The sequence below is a fragment of the Coregonus lavaretus genome (genome assembly GCF_964263955.1).
Source record: "Coregonus lavaretus genome assembly, chromosome: 24".
Lineage (NCBI taxonomy): Eukaryota > Metazoa > Chordata > Actinopteri > Salmoniformes > Salmonidae > Coregonus > Coregonus lavaretus.
Window position 1 is genome coordinate 40,832,514 of NC_140011.1, and position 21,403 is coordinate 40,853,916.

The 21,403-nt window shown below is 42.1% G+C and overlaps 1 protein-coding gene across 1 annotated transcript in view; it reads left to right on the forward strand.

The window, feature by feature from the left end:
- Window positions 1-280: 280 nt before the first annotated feature.
- The window catches only part of LOC311100148 (coronin-6-like), a 61,208-nt gene continuing 40,085 nt past the window's right edge, over window positions 281-21,403 (forward strand). Inside the window, exons 1-2 of the mRNA XM_084140925.1 lie at window positions 281-345; window positions 600-756. Of these exons, the coding sequence (XP_083997051.1) occupies window positions 666-756 (91 nt within the window). The 5' untranslated portion in view covers window positions 281-345; window positions 600-665. The remainder of the gene's footprint in view (window positions 346-599; window positions 757-21,403) is intronic.

The window sequence follows — 21,403 nt, forward strand, 5'->3', positions numbered from 1 at the left end:
TGGCTTACCTGGTTAAATAAAGGTTAAATTTAAAAAATCATTTGGAAGTCATCTGACCACTGAGGCTTAATGAAGATCCTGAGGCCACGCATTTCTGGGAAACGTCATAAGCCTATGTACAATGTAACAATGTAGACCAGGAGGAAGGAGGGTGAATATTTTCACCATTCCAACCCGAATATTTACACGTATAAACCCCGCCCGACATTTGACGCCTAGGCTACTCCACGCCCATTGTGTAGCAGAGATAGGGAAACAAAGCCAGCTGGTCTGCGCGTGCTCTGAGGTGGGTCGCCCTTTCAGTTTTGAGCGAATGCTGCAATCTATCCACGGTTTCTGGTTAGGGTAGGTTTTAATATTCACAGTGGGTACAGCATCAATTTAGAACATGTCTCCGGTGTTTTATTATCGTGCATGTAAACTTATTTTGACTGTAGGCTCTCTTTTTTTCTTTTTTTTTCCTACGTCATTTTGTTGCCCTTTTCTTGTTTTAACTTTAAATGTCAACCATTCACTTTTACGCAATGTTCGTCTGACAGTTTTTGCAAGGATGATGATGGCCTAACATATAGGTGGAATTTGTCTGTATTTGACTCCAGGAAAACAACAAATGCTGTGCCTCTTTCCCGCCACGCCGACCAAAACCTACAAACTGTAGAGTAAAGATGGAGGACCTTAGTCAGACGCTGGAGCTGAGCGAAGAAGAAGAAGAAGAAGAAGAAGTGGATCATGGAGATTTTACTTCCGTATTCCAAAGTAAGTGCCGATTAGGTTAGGTATTGTGTGTAATGGTGACATCCAGGATGATTCCTTCCTTGTCCTGTATTGATTAACTGATATAATCTGAACATTCTATCTAGGGCGGCAGGTAGCTTAGTGGTTAAGAGCGTTGTGCCAGTAACCGAAAGGTTGCTGGTTCTAATCCCCGAGCCGACTAGGTGAAAAATCTGTCGATGTGCCCTTAAGCAAGGCACTTAACCCTAATTGCTCCTGTAAGTGTTGATGATCACAAGTTTACTGGAGAACGGAGACCAAGTAGAGACTTTCGGACAAGGTGGATAATTGTATAATATGAGGCAGTTTATTCAGAGGTAAAGATATCTGTAAATAGCGTGCACGGACCCGTTCGTCAACCTCGTAGGGAGATATCTGAGAGCGAGCCCCTAAACATTGTGTGCTGACATTTTATACAATAAAATAAAGTAGGTTGATTCTAGTAGTTCTGATCTTCTGATTGGTCCTGATGAGTTGGTCGAGGTCACCTCCATTGCATTGGCTCTGAGTCGGGTTCTCTGTCTTCAGATGTTCAGCCTAAGAGAAGGGGTTTTTTGTGTGTGTGTGTGCTTAACAATGATGATGTGTGTGTGTGTGTGTGTGCGTGTGTGTGTATGTGTGTGTATGCCCTCAGAGCAATAACTCGTGAGTTGGGAGAACTGAGAGACCTATGGCGTGGGTGTTGTCCATAGCCACCTGCTGATAAGGCCGACAAGATAGAAGTCTTTGTGCATTGTATTAAATACAGAGGCCCAACACAAGATGGGTCATGCACAAGATTTTAGTCAGACCAAGCTACAACATTATATATTTACTACGACATAAGTCGCTCTGGATAAGAGCGTCTGCTAAATGACGTAGATGTAGACGTAGATGTAGACTATTCTGGAGTTCTGAAAGAAGAAGAGGAAATGTCGGAGTCTCCTCTGCCTGGTAAGTTTTAAAATTATCATTTAGGTGTAATGCAGTGTGAGATTTATTATTTTTTATAATTGATGGGATGACTAACTTAGAAAGAATGCATTCTGGACTGTGCTAATGTAGGTTGTGACACCTGGCAAGCTGTGATTGATGTGAAGAGCTGTTTTAGGGGGTAAAATTAGATAAGGATTTTGTCTCCAGATACTGGAATATGCTGGTTCTTTGTGATCTGTGAACCTTCCTTGGACGTAGGAATGGTGTCTAAGGGAGCTGGCTCTTCTCACTATGACAGGTTGTTATGATATGGACATATGCCTGGCAACAGGGGTGCATCAACGGATTGGCTGAGTAAGTCTAAACCACGCTCAAGTCTCCTCTGATTGGCCAGCAGAGAGGTGGGAAACTCTCTCTGTCAGAGTATTTGAGCAAGATCCTAGAACAATGGATTAGTTCTCTGGAGTGCCCTGCGAGGTATTTCAAAGAGCCCGTATATATATATACGAAACATCATATTTACCATTGAAGGTTTTTGCATTAATTAAAATAACTAGTATATCTTAGAAGTCGTGTTGACCTCTTTTGTTCCTAATACCAGATTTGAATTGACGCAACTTTGACAGCAGTAATACACAAATGTATCTACTGTACTGGACAGTCAGTCATATCACACATCTGCATGTGTTGCAAATCAAATGTTATTTGTCACATCACATTTCATATACCAAGATGGCGTAGCAGTGCGGTCGTGTTTTTTCTTCTTCTGTGTCCTTGTGTAAATAGCCAGTTTCTAGTTTTTTTTTGTATATTTTGTATATATTTCTCAATTTTACTTTTCATTCTTTAACTAAATATACTTTCCTGCAACCCGCCTCACCTAACGTGGAAAGGATTCTATTATTTCTTTATAACTTTTATCAAGATCCTTAAGTTGAAATTAGTCTAGCTGCAACCGAATGGCTACTTGCTATTAGCCACCGTTAGCCTCTTCACCATTGTCCGTGGCCTGCACTACTGTCAAATTGCGTCAATTCGAATCTGGTATAAGGAACAAAAGAGGTGAACACACGTCTTTTAAGATACACTAGTATTTTAATTAATGCAAACACTTGAATGGTAAATATGATGTTCGTATATACGGTGTCAAGTTGCGTCAATTCAAATCTGGTATTGGAACAAAAGAGGTCATTACACAGTATCCAAGTTAGTCTAGTATTTATTAATGCAAATGTTTAAATGGTAAGTATGAGAGTTCGTATACGGGCTCACTGAAATACCACGCAGGGCAGACAGAGAACTGAGCTTTTGTTATAAGTTCTTCTTTAAATACCCTGACAGAGATAGTTCCTGCTCTCTGCTGGGCCTGTCAGGATAGAGGCTAGGCGTGGTTTAAACTTACCCAACCTATCGTTGGCGCTCAGGCTGGTCCCAGCCCCTTGGCGCTCCACTGTTGTCAGGCGTTAGTAGTTTTCTGCAGCTTGTCTCAATAGTCGGCACCCATAGACACAGTTTCCTGTTCCTGAGATTTCAGTACTTTCCCACTCTAACTGTACTCTTTGTACATATGTCCTTGGGCAGTTCAACAAAGAGGCAGTGTTTGTGTGAGTGAGTCACAAGCCTTATCTCACCCTACCCCCTAACAGTTCCTCACATTAATCACAGCTTGTTATGTTAAACAATCTATATCAGTACAGCACAAACATATTATGTTTAATCATTAATGCTTTCTTATTAAGCTAACAGCACATCTAAAATATAAGAGAATAATTTCCCACAACGGGCCCACTGAAAAACCACGCAGGGCAGACAGAGAACTGAGCTATTGTTATAAGTTCTTCTTTAAATACTCTGACAGAGATAGTTCCCGCTCCCTGCTGGGCCTGTCAGAATAGAGGCTGGGTGTGGTTTAAACTTACCCAACCTATCGTTGGCGCTCAGGCTGGTCCCAGCCCCTTGGCGCTTCACTGTTGCCGGGCATTAGTTGTTATCTTTACAACTTGTCTCGAGTCAGCAACCTCAGACATAGTTTGTTCTTCTTCATTGTAGCAGTACACATGTCCTTGAGCAGTTTAACAAAGAGGCAGTGTGTGTGAGTCAAGTCTGTCTCAGCCTACCCCCTAACAGTTCCTCACATTAATCACAGCTTGTTATGTTAAAAAATCTATATGAGTACAGCACAAACCTATTATGTTTAATCATTAATGTATTCTTTCTAAGCTAGGCATCACATCTAGTTATAAGAAAATAGATCTCCACAATCCCCCTTTTGACACCCACTAGGGTGTCACTCATTAAAATACAATACAAACAAAAAAGAATCACACTTTTGTTAATAGGCAATAATGATAATAAAAAGGCCTTCAGTCCTTCCATCTACACCTAACTTGTATTAGCTTGGCTACCAGCCACCCAGGAACTTCAAACCTTCACATAAGGAAAGACAAACACAATAGTTAAAATGGATTTATAAAACATAAACAGGGAATTTTGATTCCCCCTTTAGACACCCACTAGGGTGTCACTCCACCACCTCACCAATAGCAAACCAAGGGTCATCCTCAGTCAGCTTCATCTCAGTGTCTGCATCTCCTTCTTGAGCCCCTAGGAGGGGCATCATACCAGCCGTATGCACGACATCTGTAACAGACTTTCTCAAGCAAGGAATTACACAGGCAGCACAGCACATTAATATTAGAAACACAACTACTAGGGTCAGAAATCCAGTAACCACCAGTGCAGCATACTTACCAAACCACTCCCCCAACCAGGAGAACAGTCCGTTTCCCTCCATTCCAGCCATGCTCTTCATTTCAGCTGATAGTTTATCTAAACCAACTAGGGCTTTAGAGAGACTCCCGTCAGGACTGGTATTGTTAGGGATAAACATACAACAATGGCTTACCATTCTATAGACACCACCCCTTTCTGCCTGATCTAGAGCCAACCTCTTTTTACTAAGTCATAAGAGTGAAATGGCGGATAATTGTTCAAAGATCCCTTTTGTTGCATCCCTAGTCTAGCCAATAAATCGTTGTTGGTCGTAATAGATATAATTAATCCAATCCACAATTTTGTTTGTCACCCATCAAAAGAACGTGGTAGTAAACCCTTCCCCTAATTGTTTCATAGCTCGGTATCCATCCGGTACCCCCCTTGGTATCACATCCATCTAAATAGGGCTATTCTCCTTCTTGTTAAAACTCCTCCTACATCCGTTTAATCCTTGGTTCCTGGTGACTAATTCTAACTAGCTGAACCAATAGAACCAGGGCGCACGTATCTAGCCACCCTTTTGGAATTCTCTGCCTTACACTGCCTTTCCTGGCACACGCCCACCACACATCGGTTACAGGGGCTGTAAGGTTAATTCTCTCCTGTGCTTCCGAACTTAAGTCCGTCACATTACTACTATCTCCAATTGATAATTGGTGATGTCTTTGTTTCTCTTTACCCCCACCATCTGGATGTTCAGTCCCCCTCGGTCTCATATCCCCATCCCCAAGTGTTTTTAAACACCTGAGTCTAGGAACAATCCGCCGTGAGGGCCGAACACGAATATAATAGGATTTTATAATCCCAAGTTGCTTATTGACATGTACCGCACCCGTTGGCTACGTCCCTAACCCTTATTTTGAATCTGACAGTCTGCCCTTCTCTGACTCCCATTTTGTAGGCCACTCGTCCTTGACAGTCAGTATGTCGGGTCGCTTCTCTTCTCTTTTACTTCTTAACAATGGTAAGGGCATAGCACAATTGGTGGTGGATCTTGACATATCAAGACCATTGCCGAGACTATGATGCAACTCAAGTTATCCATATTCCCAAAAACCGCCAACCCTCTCCTGTCCTCAGTCTTTCTGCTTGGTACTACCCCATACTCACACCCTGAGAACACACTACAGTGATGATAGGTCGGGGTAGGAGATCTTCGTTAACAGAGGTGATCCCCAGACCCTATTGGTCAAGTTCTTCTCTCTAACTCTGCATGTGTTCTTACCTTTTTGCAGTGGGTAACGTGGACCCAGGTTGCTCTTTCTGCTATTCTAATGGCAAAGGCAGTGACCAATATAACCTGATAGGGCCCTTCCCAACAGGCCTGCTTCCAGTTTTTCGTCTTTAGGGACTGGATGCTCACCAGTCACCTGGTTAGATAGTGGGTCACCTTCTCCTTTAGTTCACCTGTGGGGCACAAAACCTCTGACATACGGGTGTGGTTAATAAACTATCTTCACACATGTTCAGCTCTCAATTTCTATTTCTGACTGCATTCTCTTTCTAGACTGTATCCCAAAAAAAAATTTTAAAAGTATTTTGTCCTCTCCTTCGTATATATTTATTATTTAATCCTACCATCTCCTACCATCCCCCTTTTGACACATGTTTTGCCCATGTGTCAATATTACCACCTACCTAAACAATCACTTAGGTAATATTGGTAATTTATCATCCAATTGCCATCCCTTATTTATTTTTATTTGACTGTCCCTTGCTTCTTTATTGCTCCTCCCACTTCCTTTGTCTTTTATGGCGGCTAAATTCGACTTTCATTCAGTTCAGAATCAATAGTAATCCAATCAATCAATCCCTTATCTTGTAAAAACACTCATGTTTAGTTCAAACTCTGTTCTACCCCGGCTCTCCCGGGCTTGACCTGAAGACTGATGGTTGGACATGACAGGTCCATACTTAAATCTTTCAAACCTAACACAAACCCCCTAAATTTAACATAACAACCCTTTATAACCATCATATTAGGTGTGTTGTTTTTTATTTGAAAAACCCAATTTGAAAAACAAAAACCACAAATAGCCAGGCCCCACTTAATTTGGTAGCTCACTTTTATGACCTAAATACTGCCTAACTTCACTACTGCTCCCCCTAGCCCTGGGCAACATTCCAATGAGATAAGCTAATCTCTTTCTCCTGGTTATACATTTTGTTAACCTTCAATTACCATCAGTAATCTAAAGATGGTAGTACACACAAAACATGATACAGATATTCCCAGTCCTAACCCATCAATAATTGTTTGTATCAATCTAATTCCTCATAACTAATCCATAAAACCACTCAAAATTCCTCGAGTATACAATGATTATTTAATTGATTACCCTAAATCTGCTACATGTGATCTCATCTCAAATGATCCATTATCAATTATTTGATCGACCCCCTAGGAAAATCTGTCTCCCCTTCTATTGTTCCTGTTGAAGTGCTATGTCAATAGTAGCCAATTCAAACACCTCACAATTTGGATCAAAGGGTTCTACTCTTTCTCCCTCAAGGACTAGTCATGCCTTATCTTCCTCACGCTCAAAGCTGGGAAATAGACATCTGTTAGGCTTCTCTCTTTTCTTTCTTTCCTCCTCCCCTGGGTCTGCTTTGAAAATAGTTATGGCCTGTCTTACCACAGTATCTGCATGGGGCCTCACACTCTCTGGCGAAATGCCCTCCTTTGTTACAGTTGAAGCATCGACCTCCCCTGCTGTAGCCTTCACTTTTCCCTGCCTTTACCCGCTATTTCCCCAAGAGTGGCCATTAGGTACTCTGCTCCTTTCTGCTCTTTCTTGGCTCTGTCCTGTCTGTTATTCTGCTCATGATGGATTGCATGTCTCTCTGAGGCTACACAATTCAGTTATTTTCCCAACATACTCTCCGTGATCGGCCCATGGCAAAAGTGTCCTCTGGGCACCCCCTGAAACCCATTGCCCTCTAATGGCAGCCCAAACCTTACTATTCCTGTTTTGGGGTGGGTCATTCCTTCTACCGCTCTGGGTACGTCCTCTGTGTTCATGGCCTGTCTGCTAAATGGCATATTATTATTACTGTATACATCTAAGGTTGCTGGGGCCCCTTTCATTCCCCGCCAATAGATTAGGTAAGGCTATCAGTGGGTACTGGCCCCCTCCTACTCTCTCTCGCTCTCTCACTGCTTCTTCATGCTCTTCTCCCATATCTATATAGTGCCCTCTAGGAAGGGAGTTTGCTCTACTTCCTTGTTTCCTTTCCTTGCTCAAGTCTCGTATGGTTCTCTCCATTTCCTTCAGCTGTTTCGCGCCTCTTCTTACTTCCTCTTCCAATATTTTCACTTCCTTATTTCTTTCTTCTCTCTCTCTGTCCTCCCTTTACTGATTCTTCAGTTCTGTTTGGGTCAAACCCCCATCAAGCATCAGGCTTCCCCTGTCGCCGTCACCCGTCAGGCTCATACGACTTTCTTCTTCCTGTAATCTGGACATGTTCTCAACCCCGTCTCGTATAGCTCTTGCTGCTTCTAGCAGTGCCCCTACCTCCTGTCTCCGATCGCCCAGATCGCAAGCTCTCACCCATTTTTCTCCTTCTTCCTCTTCTGGTCGCTTATGATATTCGACTTTCCCCACAATATCCAGTGTTGGAGCCATTAGCTTTGGTGCCTCGTATGGGGGTGGAGACGTAGGCAGTTCTGGGTATAATCTTGGTGGCGGTTCCGTAGGAAACCTGGATCCTTCCTCCTTGTCCTGCTTCTCCTTATTGTTCTGTTTTTCTTCCCACATTTTCTTAAGTTTTCCCAACATTGCCAGTCCTATTCTTTCCTTCAGCCTTGCTTTTTCCATTGCTTCCTTGATTTTACCCCTTCTGGGTTCTCCTTCTTTCTTCCATTCCCCCTCTGTTTTCTGGGTTTTCCGCTTCAACGTTTCCAGTATTCTCCCTGGTTCGCCTCCTTCAGGCACTCCATCGGGGGATAGTATACAACCATCTTCTATCCATTCCTTATAGAGTTTCTCTCCTCGCCTGCTCCATTCCTTCCCGTCCTTTCCTCCATTAGTTTCAAGTGTGGATTTTAGAACCTTCAATATTCTTTCCGCTTCTCCACTGGTAGTCATGTTTTTCGTTTTAATTTGTAATATTCGTCCGTTATTTAATTATTTAAAGTACGTCTATCTATTTATTTAAATCAAATTATTCCCACCTAATTAGTTAAAGTCGGTGCATATTTATATTTCAACGATAAACCAAATTATTTCAGTCTAATTATTTAAAACCAGTATTATGCTATGTCAAACATCAAACGTTAAATTAAATAATAAACCAAATTGCTTCAACTTAATTATTTAACCAGTATTATGCTATGTCAAACATCAAACGTTACAGTTCAGTTATATCAGTTCAAACGTTTCAGTTTAGTCATACTCGTTATTCATTATTTTTACCTTTTTTATATTCCCAATTTACTATTACTCCTTCCAACCTCGCCTCCCCCTATCTACAAAATACTCAGCCGAACCTAGCCGTACCCTCGTAGTTACGGACCTCGCCGGTAGAACAATACTCTATGGTACCATGGTTTAACATCACATTCACCACAGGTTTGCATGTCACAATATGGTGCTTATCTACTCATAATAATTCGTATAATAATTCATAATTTAGTTCACTTACGTCAAACAGGTGTTTCACAAAATTAATTTGGATAAAGCCAATGTGCAGAACTTTAGTTATATAACAATAGGTGTCTGCTTACCTGTTTTTAGTTGTCCGGACTCTTTGTGAAACACACCGTCCAACGACAGCGATGTCCAATCAGCCGGACAATTCCCAGCAAAGTCCCTCTACCAGATCACGTCGGGGTCACCAATTGTCAAATTGCGTCAATTCAAATCTGGTATTGGAACAAAAGAGGTGAACACACGTCTTTTAAGATATACTAGTATTTTAATTAATGCAAACACTTGAATGGTAAATATGATGTTCGTATATACGGGCCCACTGAAAAACCACGCAGGGCAGACAGAGAACTGAGCTATTGTTATAAGTTCTTCTTTAAATACTCTGACAGAGATAGTTCCCGCTCCCTGCTGGGCCTGTCAGAATAGAGGCTGGGTGTGGTTTAAACTTACCCAACCTATCGTTGGCGCTCAGGCTGGTCCCAGTCCCTTGGCGCTTCACTGTTGCCGGGCATTAGTTGTTATCTTTACAACTTGTCTCGAGTCAGCAACCTCAGACATAGTTTGTTCTTCTTCATTGTAGCAGTACACATGTCCTTGAGCAGTTTAACAAAGAGGCAGTGTGTGTGTGTGTGTGTGAGTCACAAGTCTGTCTCAGCCTACCCCCTAACAGTTCCTCACATTAATCACAGCTTGTTATGTTAAACAATCTATATCAGTACAGCACAAACCTATTATGTTTAATCATTAATGTATTCTTTCTAAGCTAGGCATCACATCTAGTTATAAGAAAATAGATCCCCACACTACCCACCAGCCAGCTCTAGTTCTAGCCTGGACAATTCGTCGGCCAGTCTGCACAGCGTGCTATCGACCCAGAGCATATCGGATTTTCTGCCGGAATCACTGGACCCTAGCGCCGGATCATCCCAACCAGCTAGCTGCAACCTGTTGTTGGCTAATTACCATTGCCCCTTAGCAAGCACCAGTTAGCCTTGAGCTAGCCTCGAGCCAGGACCTTATGATCACTCAGCTGCACAGCTGATGCCTGCTGGACTGTTCCTATACACGGTACCCTGTCCTGTTTATTCTGTTTAGCCTCAGCCCAAACTTTATCGCCATTACCAGTTGTTGTCTTAGCTCTCTCTAATAACCTGTGATTGCTTTATGCCTCTCTCCCATGTCAATATGCCTTGCCTATTGCTGTTCCAGTTAGTTCTTATTATACAGTTTCATTGTAGAACCCCAAGTCCCTCTCAAACTGCCTCAAATAGTTCCTTTGTTCCACCCCCATACACGCGGAGACCGGCTCAATCGGTGCCTCCAGTGATGCTCTCTCTTTCATTGTTACCCAACGCTTAGGTTTACCTCAACTGTACTAATATCCTTCCATATCCTTTTCTGTACATAATGCCCTGAATCTTTTCTACAACGCCCGGAAATCTGCCCCCTTTATTCTCTGTACCCAACGCACTAGAAGACCAGTTCTTAAAGCCTTTAGCCGTATCCTTATTCTAGTCTCTCACTGTTGCCGTTTGCTACAGACCCCCCTCAGCCCCCAGCTGTGCCCTGGACACCATATGTGAATTGATTGCCCCCCATTTATCCTCAGAGTTCGTACTGCTTGGTGACCTAAATTGGGATATGCTTAACACCCCGGCCATCCTACAATCCAAACTAGATGCCCTCAATCTCACACAAATTATCAACGAACCTACCAGGTACAACCATAAATCCGTAAACATGGGTACCCTCATAGATATCATCCTGACTAACTTACCCTCTAAATACACTTCCGCTGTCTTCAACCAGGATCTCAGCGATCACTGCCTTATTGCCTGCGTCCGTAACGGGTCCGCGGTCAAACGACCACCCCTCATCACTGTCAAACGCTCCCTAAAACACTTTAGCGAGCAGGCCTTCCTAATTGACCTAGCCCAGGTATCCTAGATGGATATAGATCACATTCCGTCAGTAGAGGATGCCTGGTTGTTCTTTAAAAGTAATTTCCTCTGAATCTTAAATAAACATGCCCCATTCAAAAAATACAGAACTAAGAACAGATATAGCCCCTGGTTCTCCTCAGACTTGACTGCCCTTGACCAGCACAAAAACATCCTGTGGCGTACTGCATTAGCATCAAATAGCCCCCGCGATATGCAACTTTTCAGGGAAGTTAGGAACCAATATACACAAGCAGTTAGGAAAGCAAAAGCTAACTTTTTCAAACAGAAATTTGCATCCTGTAGCACTAACTCCAAAAAAGTTTTGGGACACTGTAAAGTCCATGGAGAATAAGAGCACTTCCTCCCAGCTGCCCACTGCACTGAGGCTAGGAAACACTATCACCACCGATAAATCTACAATAATCGAGAATTTCATCAAGCATTTTGCTACGACTGGCCATGCTTTCCACCTGGCTACCACTACCCCGGCCACCAGCTCTGCACCCTCCGCTGCAACTTGCCCATGCCCCCCCTGCTTCTCCTTCACACAAATTCAGACAGCTGATGTTCTGAAAGAGCTGCAAAATCTGGACCCCTACAAATCATCTGGGCTAGACAATCTGGACCCTTTCTTTCTAAAACTAGCAGCCAAAATTGTCGCAACCCCTATTACTAGCCTGTTCAACCTCTCTTTCGTAACGTCTGAGATCTCCAGAGATTGGAAAGCTGCCGCGGTCATCCCCCTCTTCAAAGGGGGTGACACTCTAGATCCAAACTGTTACAGACCTATATCCATCCTGCCCTGCCTTTCGAACGTTTTTGAAGGCTAAGTTAACAAACAGATCACCGACCATTTCGAATCCCACCGTACCTTCTCCGCTATGCAATCCGGTTTCCGAGCTGGTCATGGGTGCACTTCAGCCACGCTCAAGGTCCTAAACGATATTATAACCGCGATCGATAATAGACAGTACTGTGCAGCCGTCTTCATCGACCTGGCCAAGGCTTTCGACTCTGTCAACCACCGCATTCTTATTGGCAGACTAAATAGCCTTGGTTTCTCAAATGACTGCCTCGCCTGGTTCACCAACTACTTCTCTGATAGAGTTCAATGTGTCAAATCGGAGGGCCTGTTGTCTGGACCTATGGCAGTCTCTATGGGGGTGCCACAGGGTTCAATTCTTGGGCCGACTCTTTTCTCTGTGTATATCAATGATGTCGCTCTTGCTGCTGGTGACTCTCAGATCCACCTCTATGCAGACGACATTATTTTGTATACATCTGGCCCTTCATTGGACACTGTGTTAACAAACCTCCAAACGAGCTTCAATGCCATACAACACTCCTTCAGTAGCCTCCAACTGCTCTTAAACACTAGTAAAACTAAATGCATGCTCTTCAATCGAACGCTGCTGGCACCCGCCCACCCGACTAGAATCACTACTCTCGACGGGTCTGACCTAGAGTATGTGGACAACTACAAATACCTAGGTGTCTGGTTAGACTGTAAACTCCAGACTCACATTAAGAATCTCCAATCCAAAGTTAAATCTAGAATCGGCTTCCTATTTCGCAACAAAGCCTCCTTCACTCATGCTGCCAAACATGCCATCGTAAAACTGACTATCCTACCGATCCTTGACTTCGGCGATGTCATTGTCAAAATAGCCTCCAACACTCTACTCAGCAAATTGGATGTAGTCTATCACAGTGCCATCCGTTTTGTCTCCAAAGCCCCATACACTACCCACCACTGTGACCTGTACGCTCTTGTTGGCTGGTCCTCACTACATGTTCGTCGCCAAACCCACTGGCTCCAGGCCATCTATAAATCACTGCTAGGCAAATCCCCGCCTTATCTTAGCTCATTGGTCACCATAGCAACACCCACCTGTAGTATGCGCTCCAGCAGGTATATCTCACTGGTCATCCCCAAAGCCAACACCTCCTTTGGCCGCCATTCCTTCCAGTTCTCTGCTGCCAATGACTGGAACGAATTGCAAAAATCTCTGAAGCTGGAGACTCTTATCTCCCTCACTAACTTTAAACATCAGTTATCAGAGCACCTTACCAATCACTGCACCTGTACACAGCCCATCTGAAATTTGCCCACCCAACTACCTCATCCCTATATTGTTATTTATTTTGCTCATTTGCACCCCAGTATCTCTATTTGCACATCATCTCTTGCACATCTATCATTCCAGTGTAAATACTAATTGTAATTATTTTGCACTATAGCCTATTTATTGCCTTACCTCCATAACTTGCTACATTTGCACACACTGTATATATATATTTTCTGTTGTATTTTTGACTTTGTTTTGTTTTACCCCATATGTAACTCTGTGGTGTTGTTGTTTTTATCGCACTGCTTTGCTTTATCTTGGCCAGGTCACAGTTGTAAATGAGAACTTGTTCTCAACTGGCTTACCTGGTTAAATAAAGGTAAAATAAAATAAAAATTTGATTGGTCACATCACATATTTAGCAGGTGTTATTGCGGGTGTAGCGAAATGCTTGGTAACAAAATGGGTGTGGACTAACGGAAATGCTTACTTATGGGTAATTTTCTAACAATGCAGAGTTAAAGATTAAGAAAAAAAATATATATATATATATATATTCTTTTTTTAAAGTGACACAAATAATAAATACACAGTGAATACGAATAACGAGTAAAAATAACATGGTTATATACAGGGAGTACCTAGTCGATACCCATATGCAGGGGTACGAGGTAATTGAGGTAAATATGTACATGTAGTAGGGTTAAAGTAAACAGTAGCAGCAGCTGTATGTGGTGAGTGTGAATGACGTCGGTTTGCATGTGTGCACCTATTGTGTGTGTGTGTGTGGGCCAATGTAGTGCAGTGGATAATAATGTCCGGAACGGAGCAGATGGAATGGCATCAAACACCTGGAAACCATGTGTTTGACGTATTTGATACCGTTCCACTGATTCCGCTCCAGTCATTACCACAAGCCCGTTCTTCCCAATTCAAGTGCCATTAACCTCCTGTGATGGTGTGTGTGTGTGTGTGTTGGGGTGTCAGTGTAAGGGTTTGTGAGTGTGTGGCTAGAGTCTAGTGGGTATGCATAGAGTTAGTGCAAAAAAGCGTGAATGCAGGTAGCCATTTGATTAACTATTTAGAAGTCTTGTTTAGCAGTTTTATGGCTTGAGGGTAGAAGCTGTTCAGGGTCCCGTTGGTTCTAGACATGGTACACTGGTACCGCCTGCCATGCGGTAGCAGAGAGAATAGTCTATGGCTAGGGTGGATGGAGTGTTTGGCAAATCTTTGGTCCTTCCTCTGACCCTGCCTGTGTCGGCTCGGCCCTAATTGATGTGCTCTCTGTTACCTGGAGTTTCATGGCAACTGGTACAGGAACACAAGGAAAGCAAAGGACAACGCCCAAGGACTAGTCAGCCCTTCCCCCTCTGAGGGGCCAAAATGTATCTCTATGTTACAGTATCCAGATGACTGACTATTGTGATAGAATAATGCCATAGTATCCATGTTTGGTATGTGATTCTGACACTTGTTCACTGAGGACAACTCTGATGCATGATCTCTGTGAACTCAACATTTTGTGACGTTTTTGTTCGATGCTGTGACACCCTGTGGAGATTGGGACTCGGTATCGTTTGATTAGTCAATGGTGGATGGTTTTGGGTTGAAAGGTTACACCTTCAGATGTTATAAATGGAATGAAAAGCCTTTGTTCTCTCTTATCCTGTATCCAGTCCATGGAGGAAGGTTGATCAATTCTCATTTCCTAGGCTTCTAGGCATTTCTTTGTTCATGCTTTGTCTTGTAAGTTAACCTTAGGAGCTATATGCCTAGAAGTATGCCTTGTAATGCTTGTAACTTAAGCTTTATGCTTTGTATGTGAATCCATTCATTGTACAATGTTAATTAAATATCTGCCTTTTGATATGGACGATTCTCAGACCAATTCTTGCTAGTCAACATCAACTCATGACCTAATGCTTGTTTGTATATTTTAATTATCTTTATAGAGTCAGATAAAAAAAAAAAATTATAGGCTAATTGCTTAGTCTTATTACGAGTCACGTGATGAGTGTGTATAATATACTGTATACCACTACGTCTGCTATAGAGGATGTGTGGTGGTAGTCATTATTGTACTCTGTGGCACACTGTATACTCCCTCTTAATTAGTGTGGACCTTTTCTATATCTTCACTGAACTGAACATGCATATTGTTTGTGTTTAATCAAGCCCACATACAGTACAGTGTGCCTTCAGAAAGTATTCACACCCCTTTACTTATTTTACATTCTGTTGTGTTACAGCCTGAATTCAAAATGGATTAAATATTATTTTTTTCTCTCACCAACATACACACACTAACCTGTTTTTAGAATTTTTAGATTAGTTTTGGAAATTAAATACAGATGTCTCATTTACATACAGTGGGGAGAACAAGTATTTGATACACTGCCGATTTTGCAGGTTTTCCTACTTACAAAGCATGTAGAAGTCTGTAATTTTTATCATAGGTACACTTCAACTGTGAGAGACGGAATCTAAAACAAAAATCCAGAAAATCACATTGTATGATTTTTAAGTAATTACTTTGCATTTTATTGCATGACATAAGTATTTGATACATCAGAAAAGCAGAACTTAATATTTGGTACAGAAACTTTTGTTTGCAATTACAGAGATCATACATTTCCTGTAGGTCTTGACCAGGTTTGCACACACTGCAGCAGGGATTTTGGCCCACTCCTCCATACAGACCTTCTCCAGATCCTTCAGGTTTCGGGGCTGTCGCTGGGCAATACAGACTTTCAGCTCCTCCAAAGATTTTCTATTGGGTTCAGGTCTGGAGACTGGCTAGGCCACTCCAGGACCTTGAGATGCTTCTTACGGAGCCACTCCTTAGTTGCCCTGGCTGTGTGTTTGGGTCGTTGTCATGCTGGAAGACCCAGCCACGACCCATCTTCAATGCTCTTACTGAGGGATGGAGGTTGTTGGCCAAGATCTCGCGATACATGGCCCCATCCATCCTCCCCTCAATACGGTGCAGTCGTCCTGTCCCCTTTGCAGAAAAGCATCCCCAAAGAATGATGTTTCCACCGCCATGCTTCACGGTTGGGATGGTGTTCTTGGGGTTGTACTCATCCTTCTTCTTCCTCCAAACACGGCGAGTGGAGTTTAGACCAAAAAGCTATATTTTTGTCTCATTAGACCACATGACCTTCTCCCATTCCTCCTCTGGATCATCCAGATGGTCATTGGCAAACTTCAGACGGGCCTGGACATGCGCTGGCTTGAGCAGGGGGACCTTGCGTGCGCTGCAGGATTTTAATCCATGACGGCGTAGTGTGTTACTAATGGTTTTCTTTGAGACTGTGGTCCCAGCTCTCTTCAGGTCATTGACCAGGTCCTGCCGTGTAGTTCTGGGCTGATCCCTCACCTTCCTCATGATCATTGATGCCCCACGAGGTGAGATCTTGCATGGAGCCCCAGACCGAGGGTGATTGACCGTCATCTTGAACTTCTTCCATTTTCTAATAATTGCGCCAATAGTTGTTGCCTTCTCACCAAGCTGCTTGCCTATTGTCCTGTAGCCCATCCCAGCCTTGTGCAGGTCTACAATTTTATCCCTGATGTCCTTACACAGCTCTCTGGTCTTGGCCATTGTGGAGAGGTTGGAGTCTGTTTGATTGAGTGTGTGGACAGGTGTCTTTTATACAGGTAACGAGTTCAAACAGGTGCAGTTAATACAGGTAATGAGTGGAGAACAGGAGGGCTTCTTAAAGAAAAAATAACAGGTCTGTGAGAGCCGGAATTCTTACTGGTTGGTAGGTGATCAAATACTTATGTCATGCAATAAAATGCAAATTAATTACTTAAAAATCATACAATGTGATTTTCTGGATTTTTGTTTTCGATTCCGTCTCTCACAGTTGAAGTGTACCTATGATAAAAATTACAGACCTATACATGCTTTGTAAGTAGGAAAATCGGCAGTGTATCAAATACTTGTTCTCCCCACTGTAAGTATTCACACCCCTGAGTCAATACATGTTAGAATCACAGAATAGATGTTAGAATGGCAGCGATTACAGCTGTGAGTCTTTCTGGGTAAGTCTCTAAGAGCTTTCCATTTTTACATTTGCCCATTATTCTTTTCAAAATTCTTCAAGCTCTGTCAAATTGGTTGTTGATCATTGCTAGATAGCCATTTTTCAAGTCTTACCATAGTTTTGACTTATCTACTTAAATCTAACATTCAGGAACAGTCACTGTCTTCTTGGTAAGCAACTCCAGTATAGATTTGGACTTGTGTTTTAGGTTATTGTCATGCTAAAAGGGGAATTCATCTCCCAGTATCTGGTGGAAAGTAGACTGAACTAGGTTTTCCTCTAGGATGTTGCCTGTGTTTAGCTCCATTCCGTTAATTTTTTATCCTGAAAAACTAACCTATCTACCAATAGGTGCTATTCTTTGCAAGGCATTGGAAAACCTCCATGGTCTTTGGTTTAATCTGTTTGAAATGCACTGCTAGACTGAGGGACCTTACAATTATCTGTAAATCTGGGTTACAGAGATGAGGTACTCATTCAAAAATCATGTTAAACACTATTATTGCACACAGAGTGAGTAAATGCAACGTATTATGTGACTTGTTAAACAAATGTGCATTCCTGAAGTTATTTCGGCTTGCCATAACAAAGGGGTTGAATACTTATTTACTCAAGACATTTACAGCGTCTGTTTTAATTAATTTGTACAATTGTCTAAAAACATAATTCCACTTCGATATTATGGGGTATTGTTTGTAGGCCTGTGACATTTTTCTTCAATTTAATCTATTTTAAATTCAGGCTGTAACACAACAAAATGTAGAAAAATTAAAGGGTGTGAATACTTTCTGAAGGCACATGTAGTCAATGTATTAATATAACTACTGTATGTATCTCCAATGTGGATGGACTACAATCATTTTAGATGTACTGGAGGACTAGTTTCTCATATCATTTCCTCAAATATTTGATATCCAATTGTTTCAGGTATGTTGGGGGGGGGGGTGTAGTCAAGGAACGGTGGAGGGATTTCTGATAGACTGATAGATATGGAGGTTTTATTAAGTCTCTCTGTTTAACTAAACACTCTTTGTCTTCAGCAGGAGAGAGCCCAACCGCCACCTCTGACAGCGGGAAGAGTTGTTCTGCAGCAGGGAAGCCAGACCTTAACCAGACTAAACCAGAGAAACCATATGACTGCTCCCAGTGTGGAAAACGATTCTCACAACTATCAAACCTGAAATTACATTCCACAATTCATACAGGAGAGAAGCCTCATGTCTGTGATAAGTGTGGGAAGAGTTTCTCGAGACCACAATATCTGAAAACACATAAGACAATTCATACAGGAGAGAAACCACACATATGCTCTTTGTGTGGAAAGGGATTTTCCTTGAAACACCACCTAACATCTCACAATAGAGTTCATAGTTTGAAAAAACCTTGTGGTATTTTGGAGAAACCTTGCCACAGTCAAAGCAGTGGTAAAGACTTTACGTCATCTGGAAGCATAGTAGTGAAACCCTATTATTGCATACAATGCGGAAAATGCTTCTCTAATTCTGGAAACCTGAAATTGCATGAAAGAATACATACAGGAGAGAAGCCTTACGTCTGCCTGTGTGGCAAGGGTTTCTCACATTTAGGCAACATGAAACAACACCAGCGGGTGCATACTGGAGAGAAACCTTACCAATGCTCAGAGTGTGATAAGAGTTTTTCCCACCCCCAACACCTTAAAGCTCACCAGCTTATTCACAGTGTACACTCTCCTCCGCCTCCGCCTGCTAGTGTGTGCTCTGTGTGTAGCAAAGTGTTTTCACGGGTAGATCACATGAAGGAGCATTACCAACGTTTGCACTGTTCCGAGAAACCTCACTACTGCTCAGACTGCGGGAAAAGCTTCTCTTCAACTGGAGATTTAACAAGGCACCAGAGAGTTCACACTGGAGAAAAACCTTACGAATGCCCCCAGTGTGGAAAAAAAAGTGCCTTTTCATCGGATATGAAAAAACACATGCGGGTTCACACTGGAGAGAAACCTTTCCACTGCGCCAAGTGTGGGAGGGGTTTCTCTCAGTCAGGCGGCATAAAGCAACATCATTGCAGCACCATTTTAAAAAGGAAAATACACCAGAATGATGGACGGGCCAACTGCTTCTGACCAGAACATTGTCAGTCATTTTTTGTTTATTTACCCAACGATTCTACATGTTGAATCGGTGCAAACAGCCATCATTCGCCAGATCGGTGCAAACAGCCATCATTCGCCAGATCGGTGCAAACAGCCATCATTCGCCAGATCGGTGCAAACAGCCATCATTCGCCAGATCGGTGCAAACAGCCATCATTCGCCAGGCACCCAGCAGATGGTCACTATAACCCACCATGGTGACAGTAAGTCATAAGACGACCATACGCTGCTTTAACCGTTAATAGTCACGGTGTGACTGAGCCATAAAACCTTTCAATGTTCCAGCGCTTTGACTCTGGAAAGTGAGAGTTTCATTCAAAGTAGATCGTAGGTGCAACATTTTAAAAAGGTGCATAGTGAGGGAGAAGCCTCATAGCTGCTCCAACTGTCTTGTTTTCAATGACTAAAGGTTCACCAGCTCTCTCCCTCTAAGAACAGGAGCCTTCCCTTTACGTGCAGTGTGGAGAATGTTTCTCATGGCTATGCTTTGTATGCTGCCTCAAAAGGAATTTCTGGGGCAGTGTTGGAGGTTTTTTATTAATCATTGGGACTGATGATGATTATAAGAAATGGTTGCTCTTCGTCAGATTATTTTCCTTATAAATTAGCTGTTCTCACTTTGTTGCTTTGTGTGCTGTGTCAAAATGTATTTCTGGAGCAAGGTTTTACATCCCACTGGACACACACTGGTTGAATCAACGTTGAATTGATGTCTGTGATAAGGATTGTGATGATGATGAATGCTCTCATTCAGTTTTGTTTTCCTTCTAAATGAGATGCTACCTTAGGGAATAGGTATTAGGTTGATGATTATTAAATATTCTAACATTTGGGTAATTTAAGGTTAAATAAATGTAAGATGACATCATACATCTTATGTATATTTTTGATAAACTGTGTGGTTCGAGCCCTGAATGCTGATTGGATGACAGCCGTGATATCAGACCGTATACCATGGGTATGACAAAACATTTATTTTTACTGTTCTAATTACATTAGTAACCAGTTTATAATAGCAATAAGGCACCTCAGGGTTTGTGGTATATGGCCAATATACCACGGCTAAGGGCTGTATCCAGCCCTTAGCTGTGGTATATTGGCCATATACCACACCCTGTTGTGCTGAATTGCTTAGGTACACAATGATGTTAAATAAACCTGAATCTGAACTGAACAGAGCTTGCCAACCTGCCATGGAACCACAACCACATGGGGTTTATACAGTATAGCAAAAGCGATCATTTAGACCAGGGGTGTCAAACTCATTTTAGCTCAGGGGCCACATGGAGGAAAATCTATTCCCAAGTGGGCCGGACCGAAAAAATCATGGTATATATAACTTAAAAACAACAACTTCAGATTGTTTTCTTTGTTTTAATACGATCAACATACAACATAAAGCTGGAGCCTGAGGACAGTGTGTCCAAAATAGTACAAGCACAACATCACTATTAATCATAAAACACGTCAAGTTTATTTGAAAATTCTAAAGAAAAAGAACACACAAACACACAATGCCTCAGTGATTAACAGAACTGTTTCACAGATCACAGAACTATATCAGGGTGTCATTTCTCAGGCAGAAATGTAGATAAAAATAATGAAATCCTGTTCCCCAAACAAGTGCAAGAACCACAGAGTCAAGAATAGGTTAAATATACAAATAAAATAAATTAAAAACAATAGCACATCAACATAAAAACATATAAACATAAAGCTGGAGCCTGAGGACAGTGTCCAAAAGCACAACATCACTATTAATCATAAAACACCTCAAGTTATTTGAAAGTTCTGAGGACAAAGAACACACAAACACACAATGCCTCAGTGATTCACAGAAGTATATCACAGAACTATATCAGGGTGTCATTTCTCAGGCAGAAATGTAGATAAAAATAATGAAATCCTGTTCCCCAAACAAGTGCAAGAACCACAGAGTCAAGAATAGGTTAAATATACAAATAAAATAAAATCAATTAAAAACAATAGCACATCAACATAAAAACATATAAACATAAATCTGAAAGCGTTGCTCAAACTCCCGTAACAGTCCAGTTATTTTATCTTTGAACCGCTTCATGTCTGCAAC